The sequence below is a fragment of the Canis lupus genome, chromosome 3, assembly GCF_048164855.1.
Source record: "Canis lupus baileyi chromosome 3, mCanLup2.hap1, whole genome shotgun sequence".
In the NCBI taxonomy this organism is placed as follows: domain Eukaryota; kingdom Metazoa; phylum Chordata; class Mammalia; order Carnivora; family Canidae; genus Canis; species Canis lupus.
The window spans coordinates 40,982,774-41,000,873 of NC_132840.1; the positions used below are offsets into that span (position 1 = coordinate 40,982,774).

Genomic DNA, 18,100 nt, shown 5'->3' on the forward strand with positions numbered 1-18,100 from the left:
TTGAGCCACGGGTCAACATATTCCAGTACTGTTTTCGCTGTTTAATTATTGTTGGCTCCAGTCCATATCTAAGTAGTCCCTAGATTCTCAGCCAAGGGGTTGTAATAACTTCAGTGGTATTGGATTTCTCTAAAATATTTTTAAAGGGAGAATAACTTGTTTTTAGACAACTGATCAGATGATGGTTTGTGAAACATAGATTCCAATTGTGAGAGACTGGAGGCAGGGAAGTGTCTAGAATCTATTTCAGAAGTCTAGGTGAGAGCCTGTTAGGACTATTTTTTAAGCCTTTTAAAGGAACTTTTAAAAAGCTATCTGCACAGAGCTTTGCGACTTGCAAAACAAAGTGTTATTAGCTCATTAGCTTAATTTTCCAATATCTTAATTTTTTCTAAAATGATACTTTGCTTGTGATCTTCTTTAATTTTATCCTCAAAATAACCATATGTAAAAGGGAGGGCAGGAATTATTTATCACAGACTTACAGATGAGACCTTAATCTGCTTAGTGAAAAATCACAAAACAGGAAATTGGAAGAGCAGGGGCTCATCCTGAAGGGTCTCTGACTCCCTGGTATCTTGACATAGAAGGTCATGAATCCCTAAAGTAATTATTTTAATCTTTTGGATATCAACCTGTGTATTTATCATGTTAAGAATATCTGCATTAATATAATATGCTCTTTTGAGGCAGTAAAACTAAATTATCAAGAGTACAAATATTGGAGCCAGACTACTTGGATTCAAATCCTGACTCTGTCATTGACTAGCAATATCTTAGGCATATAACCTTTCTGTGCCTCAGTTTCTGCCTTTGTAAAATGGGAGAAGCAACCACGGTTGTTGTGAGAGCTGTTCCAGCTCTAAAGTACTATGCAGAACCATGACAGAGTGCACTGGAATCTCGGTACAAGGGTGAATTGTTAATAATGATGATTGTTATTCTGATTGAAACATTTAGGGTTGGCCACATAAGGATTAGCTGTTGTGTGCTAAGTGTTAAGGTGTAACTTAGGAAACCAAAGTGAATTTTTCAATCTGAAAAATGCAAATGCTGGTCATGATGGGGGTATTTATTGAATGCCTATGTGCTAGACATTATTCTAAGCTCATTTACAGAACAGTCCTATGAGGTTAGTACTAGTATTATCCCCATTTAAGATATGAGGAAATGAAGGCATTGAAACATTAAATAATCAGTGGGGCCCTGGGTGGCTCGGTCAGTTGAGCATCTGACTCTTTGTTTTGGCTCAAGGTCAAGGTTATGATCACTCAAGGTCAAGGTCATGATCTCAGGGTCCTAGGGTCTGAGCTCTGTGCTCAGAGGGGAGTCTGCTTGAAGATTCTCTCTCTCCCCTCTTCTCTGTCTCTCTCAAATAAATTTTTTTTATTTTTTTAATTTTTATTTATTTATGATAGAGAGAGAGAGAGAGAGAGAGGCAGAGACACAGGCAGAGGGAGAAGCAGGCTCCATGCACCGGGAGCCCGACGTGGGATTCGATCCCGGGTCTTCAGGATCGCGCCCTGGACCAAAGGCAGGCGCCAAACCGCTGCGCCACCCAGGGATCCTTCTCAAATAAATTTTAAATAAACAAACAAATAAATAATCACTCAGTGAAGCATAGATCCAGGTCCATGCACTGTCTCTAGAGTGCTAGTCTCTAAACCTCTATGCACTACTACCTTTCAGAGAGATACCTATAACAAAACTGAGGTCAAAGGACAATAAGAAAGTTACACTGGGATCTGAACTTCATGATTTTTCTTTCCCTTTTGTCTAAATCTTGACTTCAACATAGAAAACTCAGTCATAGAAACAGATAAAGATAGAGAAATTTACCTTTTACGTTAGCAAGTAAGGTTATAGAGACCTCCAAACAGATGTGTCATAAAATGAAGGAAACTAAAATTTTTTGAGAAGCTGGCCTGTGTTAGTCATTTTTGTACTGGTTATTTTATTTAACCCATGCTGCACATATTATAAGCCCTACCTTACTGAGGCTGAGAGGTGACAAGTATGTTCCTAAGGTCTTGCAGCAGGTAGGTGGTGTGGCTGGGACTCAAACCCAGTTCTTTTTGCCCCAAAAGCCCGTTTTCTCCTCATTGTGTAGTTCTCAGAGACCGTCTTTCTGGAATATCAGAAATATTATTATGTGGTCTATTTGTTCAAGCAACAAATATTAATTGAGTATATCTTGCTGTGTGCAGAAGAGTCAGTGATGAGCAGAACTATTAGGGCTTCTTAAAGAGCTTGAAGTGTTTGAGGACAAGTGTTCATGTCAGCTTGCTGTCTTTGGAAGCTCAGTAGCCAATGGGAGGGAAGGAGCAAGAGAAGAAAAGGAAGAGATATTACCATTTTCTTCTAAGTAGCTAACCTCTGTTCTTGCTGCCACCTTTGGACCTCTAACCCTGTTGGATATCATAATTTTCTGCTCTTTATAGTAAACTGTAAAACCAGCTTACTTTTTCTTTTGTTCTTGTCTGTCTCCTTCTCCATGTTGTTACAGATACTAATAGTAAAATCATTTTAAAGCAACTAACTTACAACAAAATAATAAAAAGACAACTCAATTAAAAAGTGACAGGGGCACCTAGGTGGCTCAGTGGTTGAGCATCTATCTTTGGCTCAGGGTCCTGGAATCAAGTCTTGCATCAGGCTCACCACAGGGAGCCTGCTTCTCCCTCTCCCTATCTCTCTACCTCTCTCTGTGTGTCTCTCATGAATAAATAAATCTTTAAAAATAAATAAATAAAAATAATTTTTTAAAAGTGGGTAAGGATCCAAATAGGCATTTCTCTAAAGATATACAAATGGCCAATAAGCACATGAAAAGATGCCCAACCTCATTAACCATGAGGAAACTAAATGCACGTCAAAACCACAATAAAATACCACTTTACACCTACTAGGAGGACTATAATAAAAAAGACAGATAATAACAAGTATGGGGAAGGAGGTGGAGTGATTGGAACTCTCATACGTTGCTAGTGGGAATATAAAGTATATATTGCCAGTTTTAGAAAACAGTTTGCGGTTCTTTATAATATTAAACATAATTGTATTATCATACCATAATTTCACTCCTAGGTGTACACCAAAAAGGAATGAAAACATATGCATACAAAAACTTGTATGCTGATGTTCAAGCATTATTCATAATAGCCCCCAAATGGAAACAGCCTAAATGTCCACCATCTGACTAATAAATAAAATGTGAATTGAATAATTTCATTATTTATTGAATAAATAAAATGTGGTACATTATGCAATAGAATATTAGCAATAAAAGCTAATGAAGTACTGATACATGATACTACAACCACATATAATGTGTATGTAATGTCAAGAGATCCTCAGGGAGTCTGGTGAACTGAAAGTATGAAAGTGCATGGTTGCGAGAACTGGTGAGATAGAAACCAAACTGGAGCCACGCCATGTTAATGAGGTGATCTCTATGCTGAAAGCAGCGGGAGGCCACGCAGGACTTCAGGAGGTGACTCTAAACTGTAGCTGTGATGTGGTGATTAGGTTGGACAGGGGACAAGATGGACGCTGACTGATGAGCTGGAAGTTCATGGTAGCAATGGCCATCCGCAAGAGATGGTGACAACTGTATATTCTCATACTCTGTCTATGCAAAGATCTTCATAAACAGCAAGGTAAAAGAAGTTCCACAGAGGGTTGCCAGTAAAGATATTTACCTTTCTTGCCTCCAGTATGCAAACCTTCTGCGGTGTGTATTCTTTAAAACTTGCCTCTGAATGCAGGCTTGGAGCTATTTAAATGGCAATTGTTGTACCATCTGGGTCTTGAAAACAAGCGTCATCCCAGGACTTGGCCAGCAGCCCAAGATAAACCTGTTAGGAAATGCGCCCAATAGATGTGCTCAGCGTTCTTTCCCCAATTTATGAAACTGCTTAGCAACAATACAGTCTATGTGTCTATGTGTCAAATGATCCTTGTCATCATAGATCTGATAACAACAGCCTCAATAACATTTTAGATTTTTCAAAATGTTTCAAAATGTTTGGATTTTCCCAACTGTCCGCGATGATTTTACTGTTGTCTTTCATTGTGAAATACTTCTGACTCGTAGGGCAAGAATAGAAAAATGAGGGTATTTCGGTTGAATTCCATCTCAGGGTGGAATTCAACAAAGAATTCTTTCTTTGTGAAGATTTTGGAATGTACAGGATAGCAAGATGCCTGAGGAAGCATGGGTTGTTTCTGAATTAACTATCACCAACATAAATGAGCTGTGACATGGAAATTCACGCTATAACTGACAGTGCATTCTATCATTGCAGAGTCCCCGCCAGCCACAATAGCAGCATTTTAGGAACACTGTTTATTCTCCACTTGACATACTTGATCCATACAATATTTTCAAACATACCTATTGAAAAATCAGTGTTGAGTGTTGTAGATACTACCCATGACTCCAAATGGCCTGATAGTACTTGCTCTCTCAAATGGAAAAGGCTATCAGATACAAATCATGGGCTCTGAAATCTGAACAGACTTAGATTTCACCTCTGCTCTTCACTAGGGAAAGTGCCATGTCCTGTCTATCTGCATTCTTCATCCAAAAATGGAGAAGGAGGATGTCCACCTCTCTGTTGTGAGGATTATGATTTTATACATGAAGCGCTTAGCACAGTGCATGGCAGGCAGTAAGGGCTCAGTAAATGTAGCTATTGTTTAATACCAGATTTTGCCTGTAAAATATCTAGGTGTGCCAGGACTTTCATTATTCAGTACACATTTCTTGAGAACCTGCAATGTGTCAAGCTCCAGGAATGTAAAGATAAATAAGACCTCTTTCATTCAGGAATACAACACATTAGGTCTGATGCAGAGGTCACAAACTGGCTGTCAGAGTTCCATCCAGATCTTATTTCACCTCCATGATGTGTTTTGAAGATGTTTGATTTTACAAATCAGGAGATAGTCACAGAAAATTCCAGGTTTCTCTTTTCTCCTGAAAACAGACCAGCATTCCAAGCTGCCCCATAAATCAATTAAGCACAGCCAGTTTATTTCTGTCCCGACTTTTCCAGCCATTTCCCCACCCCAACCTGTTTCCTGTATTCCTTGCCTGTAGACACCTGAGTCAGTCTGCATCCTGGCTCTAATGTTGGAAACAGAGCTAACCGGCTGGGTGGCGGGTGCTGTTACTAAGAAAAGAAAGCAAGGAGGAAGAGCATATTTGTAGGGAAGGGTGACTGACGTGGACTGAGTGTAAGACAACAGGCTTGAGAGGGCTGCTCGCCTAAAAGTAGTTGTACTCAGAAGTATTCAAATGTAATGATTTTTAAAACATACCTGTCAGACACAAATGGTTTACTGCTGATTCGAGTCCTTGGACTCCCATTCTGTAGCATGGGGATACACTGAGCAGGACAGCCTTTGCCTCAATCATTCCCACCCCAACTTCTCCCCTCACCCGACCACCTGGATTAGCTGAAACCCTGTCAGCGAGAGCTCCCTAGCACCCTCACATGCCTTTCTGCGGTTCTTGGCAACACTGGGAATTACTTAGATGAAGTTGCATGCAAATCTTGGCTGTGCCACTCATTTGAGTCTCTGGGCCTCAGTCTCCTTACCAATCAAATGGGGCTGGTAATAGGCTCAATCTCCTATAAAATATGAATCAATAGGGGGATCCCTGGGTGGCGCAGCAGTTTGGCGCCTGCCTTTGGCCCAGGGCGCGATCCTGGAGACCCGGGACTGAATCCCACATTGGGCTCCCGGTGCATGGAGCCCGCTTCTCCCTCTGCCTGTGTCTCTGCCTCTCTTTCTCTCTCTCTCTCTGTGACTATCATAAATAAATTTTATTTTTTATTTTTTTTTTTTAATTTTTATTTATTTATGATAGGCACACAGAGAGAGAGAGGAGAGAGGCAGAGACACAGGCAGAGGGAGAAGCAGGCTCCACGCACCGGGAGCCCGACGTGGGATTCGATCCCGGGTCTCCAGGATCGCGCCCTGGGCCAAAGGCAGGCGCCAAACCGCTGCGCCACCCAGGGATCCCTCATAAATAAATTTTAAAAAATTTTTTTTAAAATATGAATCAATGCATTTAGAATGATGCCCTTTTGGAGCACGCAGGAAATGATGTGAAAGTGTTAACTACCATTATTCCTGGCAGTTCTGAAAGTACTTTCAAGAGAAGATTTCACTGTTCACTGTGATATTTCCTTCAACTGGCACAGTGTCTGGGACATAATAGGCCTATAATGCTAAACATGCTTAATTTCTGCTCCCTTTGAAAGATAAGATGTACAATATGGGTTTTAGATTATAGGACCTTAAAAATGATGTCGACAAATAGGACTTCTCCAGAGAAGTGAAAACGGGCTCAAAGAACAATGTGTGAGCAGCACTGCGTTTCTGACAAGCTCCAGAATTTAGCAACTAGGACACTTAGACTCAGTTAAGAAGGTCTGAGCTCTGGACTCATTCCCTTCTCTGGATTCTTGGTGCTAATGATTATGATTGTAAAATTATTTTCTCAGTTTAGAAAAATCTGATTAGCAACAGTCTCCTTCCAGGCAAGCCGAATTTCACATAGCAGGTCTTCACAGCAGACCAGTCAAAGAGGTTGGGAGTGGAAACAAGCCAGCAGACATCAAAGATGGGAATTCGTGTTAAAAATGTGCACCTCAAAAAAAAAAAAATGTGCACCTCTATTTCTGCTGTTTTTGAGTTCATGAGGTTACCTTTACCTGTTCCCCACAGGTCTCTATATTATCTTCATTTACAATGCAGAGGGAGAGAGAAGAGGAAAAAGCCAAAAGCTTTCCTCTTGTGACTTTCATGAAGGGAACAGACTTGACGGTATATCTACTGTCTTTTTTGTTTATGACCAGGAAAGGGAAATTTATCATGTAGGCAAATCTCAAGTGATTTTCAGAAATATAAGATATAAAGTACAATGAGCTGTGAAAAATGCCACATATTTGAATGCACTTGAACTCTGCCATTGGCAGTTTGCATACTGTCACAAAAGAGAGGCCAGTGCTGACTCAGACATGGTCTCTCTGGCTTCTTACAAGAGAATTCCTAGGCTCTTGCCATAGATGCAGTTTTCATATTGGATCTGAAACAGAAAGTAAGATTCGCACGGTGACATCTGCTCCGTTAGCCAAACCAGAATTCCTGCAGTTCTTGATGGACTACAAATTGAGGGTAAAAATGGATTTTAAGTACACAATCCAGCTTTTTTAAAATGAGCAGGCTATATATCTGAGCATTCCAGCCTGGAATTAAGACATATAATCATCAGAACATTTAAAGCTATTTTTCCAAGCTGGGATGCTAGCACTTTAAAAAACACTCAGGAATAATTTGTAATCAAGCACAGTAGTCAAAATGGATAAACTGTTACTGATTATCACTTAAATTTTTTTTCAAGCAAAATAAAATATAAAAATTGATAAACTTAACCTGTATCAGAAATCGCATGGCATATTATTCCCATAAAAGTTAAAATTCTACACTAAACTCGTTATCTTCCTCTATTACAGATCTATTTCTTCTCATTTTTTTATGTTATTATTTTAAACATTAGAGACAGTATCAGCCTCCTACTTATCCAGATTCAAAACCACAGTCAGCTTTTACTAATCTCTCTCCTTGTTTGCTTCAACTGAATCATTTGCAAAGTACGATTGATTCTAGGGACACAACATGAAGCAAAATAGATTGCATCAGACTTTGGAATTTTACAGACCAGAAAGTTTTCAAGAAGAACATTGGGAATACAGAGATACTCCTCTTCTTCCCACCCACCCACCCACCCCCCAGTAACGAAAACCAAGGAAATAGAGATTTGAGCATGTGAATTTGCCATTTTGTAAGTCAGGAAATCGTCAAGGTTCAGTGATTCCAGAGGGTTCAACTTATTAAAGTCCTCTCTCCTCCCAATTACTTCCATATATAATTACCATAATGTCACATAGGAAGAGCCATTTTAACACTAAAAATTTAGGTAGGGCGCAGTTTTAAAGGGCAGTCCTTGATACTGAATAGATTTAGTTTTATGAAGAACTCTCCATGTGGTTATTTTGCATATTTCCCACAAATCAGTTGAAGCTCACAGATCCCTCATGAGTCTAACTTTTTAGTATTACTGACAAGAGGTGAAAACTTGGACTTCGGAGTCGGATAGTGGTTTGCATCCACATTTCTCTACCTATAGTTAAGGACAAATTAGACCTCCCTAAACCTCAGCTGCTGCTTCATAGGTTAATGTCAGCGATCTCTCAGAGAGGCAGTGTGGCATGATCACTCATGTGAATCAAACACATAAGGCTTTGAATCCTTACTGTGATGCTTAGTGGCCCTAAGCCTTTGGGCAAGTGTGTTAACTTCTGAAATACTCAGGTCACTCATCTGCAAAATGAACATGGTAATAATAATGTTTTCGTGATGGGGAGGATGGAGATAAACATTGTGTTCAGATGCTCACAGATATTAAGTGATCAACATATGATGGAGGATATTATTACTATTACTACTACTGTTTTTGTTGGGATAAATGAGGTAATATTTTTTAAGTGCCTACTAAGTGACAACATAATGAATAGCCAATAATAGTTTCCTTCTTACACAGAAATCTAAAATTCAATACACAAAAAGGAATGCATGAGAATAATGGCAGCTAACACTGTCATAGCATTTCCTATGTGACCCAAAAGGCATCGTTCTAAGTGCATTGATTCATATTTTATAGGAGATTGAGCCTATTACCAGCCCCATTTGATTGGTAAGGAAACTGGGGCCCAGAGACTCAACTGAGTGGCACAGCCAGGATTTGCATGCAACTTCATCTAAGTAATTCCTAGTGTTGCCAAGAATCGCAGAAAGGCATATGAAGGTGCTGGGGAGCTCTTGCTGACTGGGCTTCAGCTAATCCAGGTGGTTGGGTGAGGGGAGCAGTTGGGGTGGGAATGATTGAGTCAAAGGCTGTCCTGTTTAGTGTATCCCCATGCTACAGAATGGGAGTCCAAGGACCCAAATCAGCAGTAGATCATTTGTGTCTGACAGGTATGTTTTAAAAATCATTAAATTTGAATACTTCTCAATGTGACTACTTTTAGGCTGAGCAGCCCTCTCTACCTTGCTGTCTAATACTCCATTCATTTCCTTCATCTCTAGTTAGCTACCTGAGTTTGTTGTCCTGATACATCTTTTCTGGGCTTCACCTCATTTTAATCAGTAGTCTCTTGATTGCAAGCGATAAAACCTCAGCTTGACCTTACAGACAAAGAAATTTACTGATCAGCTACAGGTCGTTTTTACATTACTACAGGAAAGACAGGGTTGACAGCCTTGTGGACATTTGGAACCTGAATCCTGGTGCTGCCAGAGGTATCTAGATGTCTCTTTGATTCTTTTCTACTGTGCACTTGCTTCCTCAGCATAGTGGGAGCTTGGCCACCAAAAGCTCCTCAGCCTCTCAGCCAGAAAGGGGCTGACTCTCTTCCCTTGGGTCCATTGGAAAATCCACAGGATGTTCTTGTGTGTTCCAAATGTCTACCCTTGGACCAATTACTTTAGCTGGACAGGCAGGGCATGTTGATTTACCCAACTTTGGGGTGGAAGTCAACCAGCTTTGGTGATTATAAACTGGACATCCTCATTATATCTCTTATACAGAATATTCCCAGTGTTGCTTTTTATGTCCACTCCTTAAAAGCTCATTTTCTTGATCACAGTAATTTGTTTGGCCCACAAAGCATTTTCTTTCAGGAGTTTATAGTACTGTAACATAATGCACACAGAATGTGTTCTATCGGTTTGTTTCATGAAATGAGATAATCCTTCCCCACTCCTTTCTCAGCCTTCTTCTTTAGAGGTCCCCTGTGCAAAGTCAACACCTGAGAATGTCCCAGAATCTCAGCTTTAAAGGCACTAAGAACTCCCTTGATGCAGTAGTTGGGAGATTAGCAAGTTCTAAATTTATGTTTAAACACAAAACAGAAAAAAGTGACGCACCCTAGGTCACTGCAGTGGCTAGTGCTGTGAATTTTTTTTGCCTGCCCAAGCTCAAAATAAGCTGGCATGACTTGTTCTGACTTAATGTTGAATCTAAAAATGGAATCACTATGTTAAGGTTGGCTCCTGAGAATCTCATGTGTGTCGTTGGGAGGAGGTAAACAGCACTTTGCCTTTCCCTTGTGGTTCATCCTTGGTTAAGAGCCGGAGCTCTGCAGCACAATGCGTCTGGATTAAGTTTTGGTTCAGCATATACTTCAGCTTCTCGTGCCCCACTTAACTCTGAACTGAGGATAATAATACTTCTCCCATAGATCTGTTGTGTGTACATCAGCATCTGAAATGGGAATGGTATCTAGCTCAGTAATTGGCACAGTCAGGGCTCAGTAAATTTTAGCTGTCATCATCATCACCATGAACTGGCCCCGTCCCTTGACCCAGAGGTGTAAGGGTAATCAGTGTAAGAAATGGGACAGGGTGTTGGACCAGATGCTTTTCAGAGCTCTGATTTCCTCATCTCATCCTCCCCTCATTTTGAGGGCAAGAGAAAGGAAAGGAAACTGCCACTTCTCAGGCACCTACTAACTGCCACACACCTCCCTATTCAAAGTTATTCAGTTTCCATAACTTTTTCTCTAATATCTGTCTCACCAGGTATGTAAATGTCGTAAGTGCAAGGCCCCATTGGTCTTCTTCATTGCTGGCACAGAGTAGATGCTCTGTAAGCATGTGTTGAATTCAACTTTGCTGGCAGCCCCTTATTTAGGTAGCTGTTACTGTATTCTTACTGTTGCTAAAAATGAAGGTTTCTGAGCACTACTGCTGCTAATAAGTGGTGGAACCAATCTGAACCCAGACTTTTCTGGCTACTATTCCGGTGCCCTTTTTATTTACAAGTGCAAATGAGGATGCATTCAACCAATTAGTAGTAGCCCTGTGCAATATGCAAATTGGGTTTTTAAGTCTTCAGCTGGGGAGGTCAGCTCCTTCGTCCCACGATAGTTAATCTGGGTTTAAACAAAGGTAAAATTGCAGACATGCAGTATCATTTTCAAATAGAGACGCTTCTGCTCTTTGGAAGGCCGTTTGATCCACACTGGAAGGCACAATACCCTGAGCATTTATACGGCAGTTTAGAAGTTTTATTCTAAAAATTCTTGGGAGCACCATTTATTGACCTCCCATGTCTGTCTTTTTTCAACTGTGATCCTTTTAAGTGGAGGCCACAGGATCACCTTCACTGTGCATCCTTTCTTTCATGGCTGACTCTGAAATCCACCCGGGTGCATTTAAGATTTGAGTTCCTAAACTTTGATTCATTCAGCACTAGCCCTTTACCAAGCTCACGGTCTATTCTTCCTTATGTTGAAGAAACAAATAAGACAAAGTCAATCATATTAGCATATGGGAGACAGACACATAAAAAGGTACAACACAATGTTGCATAAATTGTGATAAAATAAATTGCTCATGCTGTGGATGGGGCTCAGGGGAAGAATTATGACATGAAGTAACTTCTGAATTCGTGTCACGTAATCTGTTTAGGAGCAAAGCTTGTAGGGGTAGGTTGCGGGGAGGGTTGTTAGGAGGAGTTCTAGAGTATTTGTCTCATACGGGAGAAATTTAGGGAGAATCTATATCTAAAGGAGAAAGAGCTAGAGTCCTTAAAAAATAAGTGGACAGGGGATCCCTGGGTGGCTCAGTGGTTTAGCACCTGCCTTTGGCCCAGTGCATGATCCTGGGGTCCCGGGATTGAGGCCCGGGTCTGGCTCCTTGCATGGAGCCTGCTTCTCCCTCTGCCTCTCTCTCTCTCCGTGTCTATCATGAATAAATAAATAAATAATTAAAAAAAAATAAGTGGACAAATAAGGGAAGTCACAATCATCTAGGGGACCTAGGCTGCAGTCTCAGGATATTACGCAGTGGGGTTAAATCTCTCAGGTTGTAAACCATTAGTGAATTGATGAGATTGTAGCCTAATATAATAATAATCAATGGCTGGGCATGACCTGATCATTAACTGTTGTATTGTTACGAATCTGTTGGGAGCCTGTTGAATTAAGGGCATGTCAGTATGTTCAAAAAAAGAAACCTGGATGGGAGCCGGGGATATCAGATAGGACTCCAGCATTCCCCAAAGGAGAAAGTGTCCTGTCTGCATGATTATTTTTCCCCAACCCAGAAGCAGCATTGGGAATCTGGGTGTATCAGAGCCCAATTCCATTTACTATCATCATTAACATCTTTATTACATATTTGTTGTTTGCCAGGTACCATGCTAAGTGCTTTTCGTGTATTGCTTCATTTCATCCTTTCGGCATCACTGTAGCGTAACAACCTTTACTTTTTCCCATTTTATAAATGAGGAGACCAATTGAGGCTTGGAGATTCAGATAATCTGCTCAGGGTTGCAGAATCTCCTCAATTTAAGAGTTGAAGAACGAGGGTCACAAACTCTATCACTTTGTCATACACATCACACATTTCGTGTCATCTTCAGATAGCTTACCTACCTGCAGTCTGTATGGTAGACCTACTATCTGGTGTCTCAGACATTTACCGAGGCTAGAGTAAGCCCATCCTTTCTCCTGTCCAAATCATTCTATCTACCAGATCCCTACTTTGTCCTAGTCCAAATGCAGGAGTTCATGCCTCAGAGTAAACCATCAGATGATAATTTCCCTTGTAACTTTACATATACAGAAGGATGAGATGTGGTGCATTATGTTCAATTTGTTGGTGTCAATAAACTGCCCTTTAAGTATGCATTGGTTTCTTATGTGTTTTGGTAGTTTATTTCTCTCTTAAGTGTGGACTCTGCACTCTTCCGTGGGGTTCAGGACTAACTTAACTCTGCACCCCATCCCAATCCCCCACTCAGCATCTTTCGTGAATGGCATTTTGCCTCTAATTGAATGTCTGGAGGGAAGAAAAAATTCTAATATCAGAGTTCAAACCCTGAAAGAACTAAGTTTCAGTACAAATACAGATACAGAGATTATTGGCATGGCAAAAGAAGAAAAATCTCGGGATCCCTGGGTGGCGCAGCAGTTTAGCGCCTGCCTTTGGCCCAGGGCACGATCCTGGAGACCCAGGATCGAATCCCACATCAGGCTCCCGGTGCATGGAGCCTGCTTCTCCCTCTGCCTGTGTCTCTGCCTCTCTCTGTGTGTGTGTGACTATCATAAATAAATAAAAATTAAAAAAAAAAAAAGAAGAAAAATCTCTAGCTGAAGTGACCATCAGTGGGTATCTGATAGATTTAAAGCCTGATAGATCTGAAAGGGCCCAAAAGAAGCCTTTGGAAATGACAAGGCTGCACTCGTTTCTGAGAGTTAGTTCAGATGAATGAACAGAACTTTTGTGACCAGTGCTTTAGTCATTTTATTGTAGAGCCAAAGCCTCCATGGTATTTGTTAAAGTTGGAGAGTGCACTTGGGCCCTACAATGCTGTTAAGTGGTTGTATCTTTTACATTTCAGGAGGACATCTCCCAGGTGGCTGGTCAAGGCATGGTGGCAGGTCAGCAGAAGGCACTGGATTGCCCAACTGACAATGTATGTAACTTGACTTTAGGTTTTGCTCTACTGGGATGATATGTATTATAAAGGGGTTCCAGAAAAAAAGAAAGTGAATGCAATGAAATTAGATCCTTTATTACTTGCTATAAGCCTATGGTGTGTCTTACAACTTGAAGTCAGCCCACAGCCATATCACTGATTCTGTTCAAGGTGTGTGGATATATTCTCTGTGCATCTTCCTGGACCAAGTACCCTGAGCAGGTGTTTAAATGTGAGCCATCCCCACAAACACACCTGCACTTAAATTCTGAGAGTGATGTGTCTTACTAAATGACATTAATAAAAATTTTAAGTGGGAGAATTTGTAGTTCTGTAAAAATATAAATATAATAACTTTGGTGTTCCTTACATTTTGAGTTCCCTTTTCTTAAAAAAAGAACTATAAATTTCTGTCAAACTTTTGCACTTTTGTTCCCTTTAGTTTTTTCTTTTTAAAATCTTGATTCGGGGGATCCTTGGGTGGCTCAGCAGTTTGGTGCCTGCCTTTGGCCCAGGGCGCGATCCTGGAGTCCCGGGATCGAGTCCCGTGTCGGGCTCCCGGCATGGAGCCTGCTTCTCCCTCCTCCTGTGTCTCTGCCTCTCTCTCTCTCTCTCTCTCTCTCTCTATGTCTATCATAAATAAATAAGTCTTGAAAAAATATTTTTTAAAAAATCTTGATTCGTATTTCTATGTGCTAGGTTATACTTTCATACTACTGAAATTTACATTACTGTATTAACTATTTTTATGTTTAAGAAACTAGAGCTTACATGATATTTCAAACATTGCCAAAGGAAATACCTTTGAAAAGTCTCCAAACTTATATGCTAAAAACCTAAATAAAAATGAGTAGGTGTAGGGGTGCCTGGGTGACTCAGTCGCTTGAGCATCCAACTCTTGATTTCAGCTCCAGTATGATCTCAGATTCATGGGATTAAGCCTCACATTGGGTTGTACGCTCAGTGGGAAGTCTGCTTGAGACTCTTTCCTCTCCCTCTGCCCTTTCCCCTGCTCATTCATTCACACACTCTCTCTCTCTCTAAAAGAAATTTCTAAAGAAATGAGTATTGGGGTTCCAGGCTGGCTCAGTCAGTAGAAGATGAGATTCTTGATCTCATGGTTTTGAGTTCCAACCCATGTTGGGAGTAGAGATTACTTAAAAATAAAATCTTAAAAAAAAAAAAACTTTAGGAGCACCTGAGTGGCTCAGTCATTTAAGTACCTGCCTTCAGCTCAGGTCATGATCCCAGGGCCCTGGGATTGAGCTCCATGGCAGCCTCCCTGCTCAGTGGGCAGCCTACTTCTCCCTCTCCTCCCCTCTTTTGCTCTCTCTCTTGCTACCTGTCTCTCACTCTCAAATAAATAAATACAATCTTTAAAAAAAAACTTTTAAAAAATGAGTAGGTGTAAAAAGAACCTTAAAAATAACCAGATTTGGTTCAACTGGAAACATGTAAGCAACTCTTTAAAATTTAAGACCAAATTTTTTACTTTATATAATGTATTTGTAAATACTACTAATATGCTAATGCTTTATATGCTGCCACTTATCTCAAGACACATATCAGGCATCCCTAAAATGTTACAACCATAGAACTGTAGATCTGGGACTAAGTCTAAACACCACCTACCCTTTCTTTTCCATGCCGAAAAATGAGCACTTAAATATCTAAAGTATTGTTCTTTGGGAAAGTGATTATAACCTTTTCCATTGCTGCAGAAGAGAACCAGCCCCAGGTCAGTGTGCAACTCCTGCTGTGAGGCAGTGTCAGCTCATTATGAAGAACTTCCCAACCCCTTGAGCTGTTCCAAACCACTCTGAGCTGTTCCAAACCCAATCCCAATGGTTTTCAATCAGGAACTTACCTGGTCATTTATTATCAAAGGACATAAAAACACTAATAGCTATTATCAGTTGAAATCTTTAACTGTTTCTGGCATAGTGATAGGTTTATTTATGTCCTTTGATCTTTACAACAAGCTCACAGGGCTTAGAGATATCACTACCAATTTATAGATGAGGAAGTTTAGGTTAGGGAGGTGGAAGTGACTTGTCTTTGGCCACACTGCTAATCAGTACTAGCAAACTCAACACTTCATATCTTCTTTTGAATGGTGGTTTTTGTTTTCCCATCATAAAGACCTGATGAACTGTAAACTCTTTCCCAGAAAAACACTGTTAAACATAATTTTGGTACAACACAGAATTTTTATAATTCCCAAAATGCCTTTTGTGGCTCTCTTTGAAATTCATTTACCCTGGGTTAAGAATCCATGGTTTAACTTTAAGCAGTAATTCTTGAAACAAACAAAACGTGCCTGGGCTCCAACCTAGGTACCAATTTATTTGGTCTAGGATGGGGGGAGTCTCAGCATCCATAAATTTTTAAAACTCTGTAGCAATTTCTATTATGAAGACAGGGTTTGAGAACCACTGGTTTAATTAGGTTGGATAACCTAGAACATCCATTTCACTCTCATGATTGAACAGAAGACATTAAACAGCAAATCCAACCTTTCTTATCTATTATTCTTAGTAGTTTGGTTTTGTACCAATGGATAAGTCACAAGAGTACACATTTCATCCATCACCACAAGAGGTCTGTCTCTAAAAATGTATGTTGGCAGATGCCTGGGTGGCTTAGTGGTTGAGCATCTGCCTTCAGCTCAGGGCATGATCTCGAGGTCCCAGGATCAAGTCCTGCATCAGGCTTCCTGCATGGAGCCTGCTTCTCCCTCTGCCTGTGTCTCTGCCTCTCTCTGTGTGTCTCTTGTGAATAAATAAATAAAATTTTTATTAATTTATTTATTAATTTAAAAAATAAATATATATGTTGCACATTTCCCTTGGTTTCTATGGACTATTTCCTTGTTTGTTTTTTTTGTTTTTGTTTTTGTTTTTGTTTTGTTTTGTTTTATTTCCTTGTTTTTTAATTGAGTTCAATGCTATCAATATCTGTTGGAAACATGCGCAATGAAAGCGGATGCTACCTGGAGCTGGGATGTAATGATTACCATAGACATTCCTATTTTAAAAATCACATGATTCAAAAATAAAATCAAATAAATAAAAATTTCAAAAATAAAATAAAAATCACATGGTTCTGCAGCACCTGGGTGGCTCATCAGTTAGGTGTCTCTTTGGTTCAGCTCAGGTCATTATCTCATGGATTGCCCTCTGGGCTCAACAAGAAATCTGTTTGAAGATTCTCTCCCTCTGCCCCTCCCCCTCAGTCATGTACTCTCTTTCTCTCTCCTTCTGTCTCTCTCCCTCTCAAATAAATAGATATTTTTTAATCACATGATTTTTTTCATAAAAGAACTCTTTAGCTTGCATTCAGCTTTGTTATTGATGTTCTTTTTAAAAGTGATATAAAACAAAAGTTGAACATAAGTACTGTATGAGTTAAGGTTAGGCTCAATCTCTAAAAGAAGTTTCTCTTCTACATAAAGTTTGGGTATAAGCAGCCTAAGGATGATACGGTGTCTCCACAGTGTCACAGACTCAGGTGCCTCTTATCTGACTACCATTCTTATTAGATTACCATCCTCAAAAAATGCATCCATTTTTTGGTCTGAGATGACTGCTCTGGGTATTGTCATCCCATCTGCATTCCAGTTAGGGAGAAGAGGAAGGCAAATGAAGAAAATGACCTGAAAATTGTACAGTTCACATCTGTTTACATCCTACTGACCAGGACTTAGTCTGCAGATGTATCTAGCTTCGGACACTGGAAAATGTGGTCCTCAGAGTAATTGATATCTAGGTGATTCCATTGTTTAATTTTCTGGTAGTCATTTTTCCACTTCCCTCTCTTTTAAATCACTAAAAATATGTCTTTGAATAAGTCTTTTTGAGTAAGTTACAGTCATTATTAAATGCTGTTGAGAAAAACTGCAGAAAAGAAGATGAACATCCATAGAATCAGTGCCCAGAAGCTGTTTGATAAATATTTTATATCTGTAGCATTCTGGGGTGCCTGGCTGGCCCAGTCAGTAAAACATGCAATTCTTGGTCTCAAGATTATGAGCTCGAGCCCCCGAAGGGGGTGGAGATTACTTAAAAATAAAATCTTTAGAGATGCCTGGGTGGCTCAGTGTTTGAGCATCTGCCTTTGGCTCAGGACATGATCCCAGGTGCTGGGATCAAGTCTCACATTGGGGTCCCCTCGGGAAGCCTGCTTCTCACTCTGCCTGTCTCTACCTCTCTTGGTGTCTCTCATGAATAAATGAATAAAATCTTAAAATAAATAAAAATAATATCTTTAAAAAATAAAATAAATAATGTGTAGCTTTCTTTCGCTACTGACTTTCAGTCTGATCTCTTCCTGTAAATAGCTGTGTGATTTCAGATAGGTCACTTACATTGGTTTCTTTATCTGGAAAAGGAAGTAATATTGTCTAACTCTCCAGGTTCTCAGGATCAAATGAATTCATGGATGTAAAAGTGTTTTTTAAAAACTGGAAAGCAGAATGCAGATACAAAATGGCTGGTGGTGTTTTAGTTTTTATATCCTGCACAGTGCCTTGTATTGAGG

At 40.0% G+C, this 18,100-nt stretch overlaps 1 protein-coding gene across 8 annotated transcripts in view; it reads left to right on the top strand.

Annotated features, from left to right (window-relative positions):
• PATJ (PATJ crumbs cell polarity complex component) overlaps positions 1-18,100 on the top strand; it is a 356,261-nt gene that overhangs the window by 267,145 nt on the left and 71,016 nt on the right. For 6 of the 8 annotated variants that reach the window (XM_072820502.1, XM_072820508.1, XM_072820504.1 and 3 more), the window contains one exon: positions 13,484-13,558. The exons of the other annotated variants lie outside the window; for them this stretch is intronic. In XM_072820502.1, coding sequence (XP_072676603.1) covers positions 13,484-13,558 — 75 coding nt within the window. The remainder of the gene's footprint in view (positions 1-13,483; positions 13,559-18,100) is intronic. 8 annotated transcript variants of the gene reach the window in all.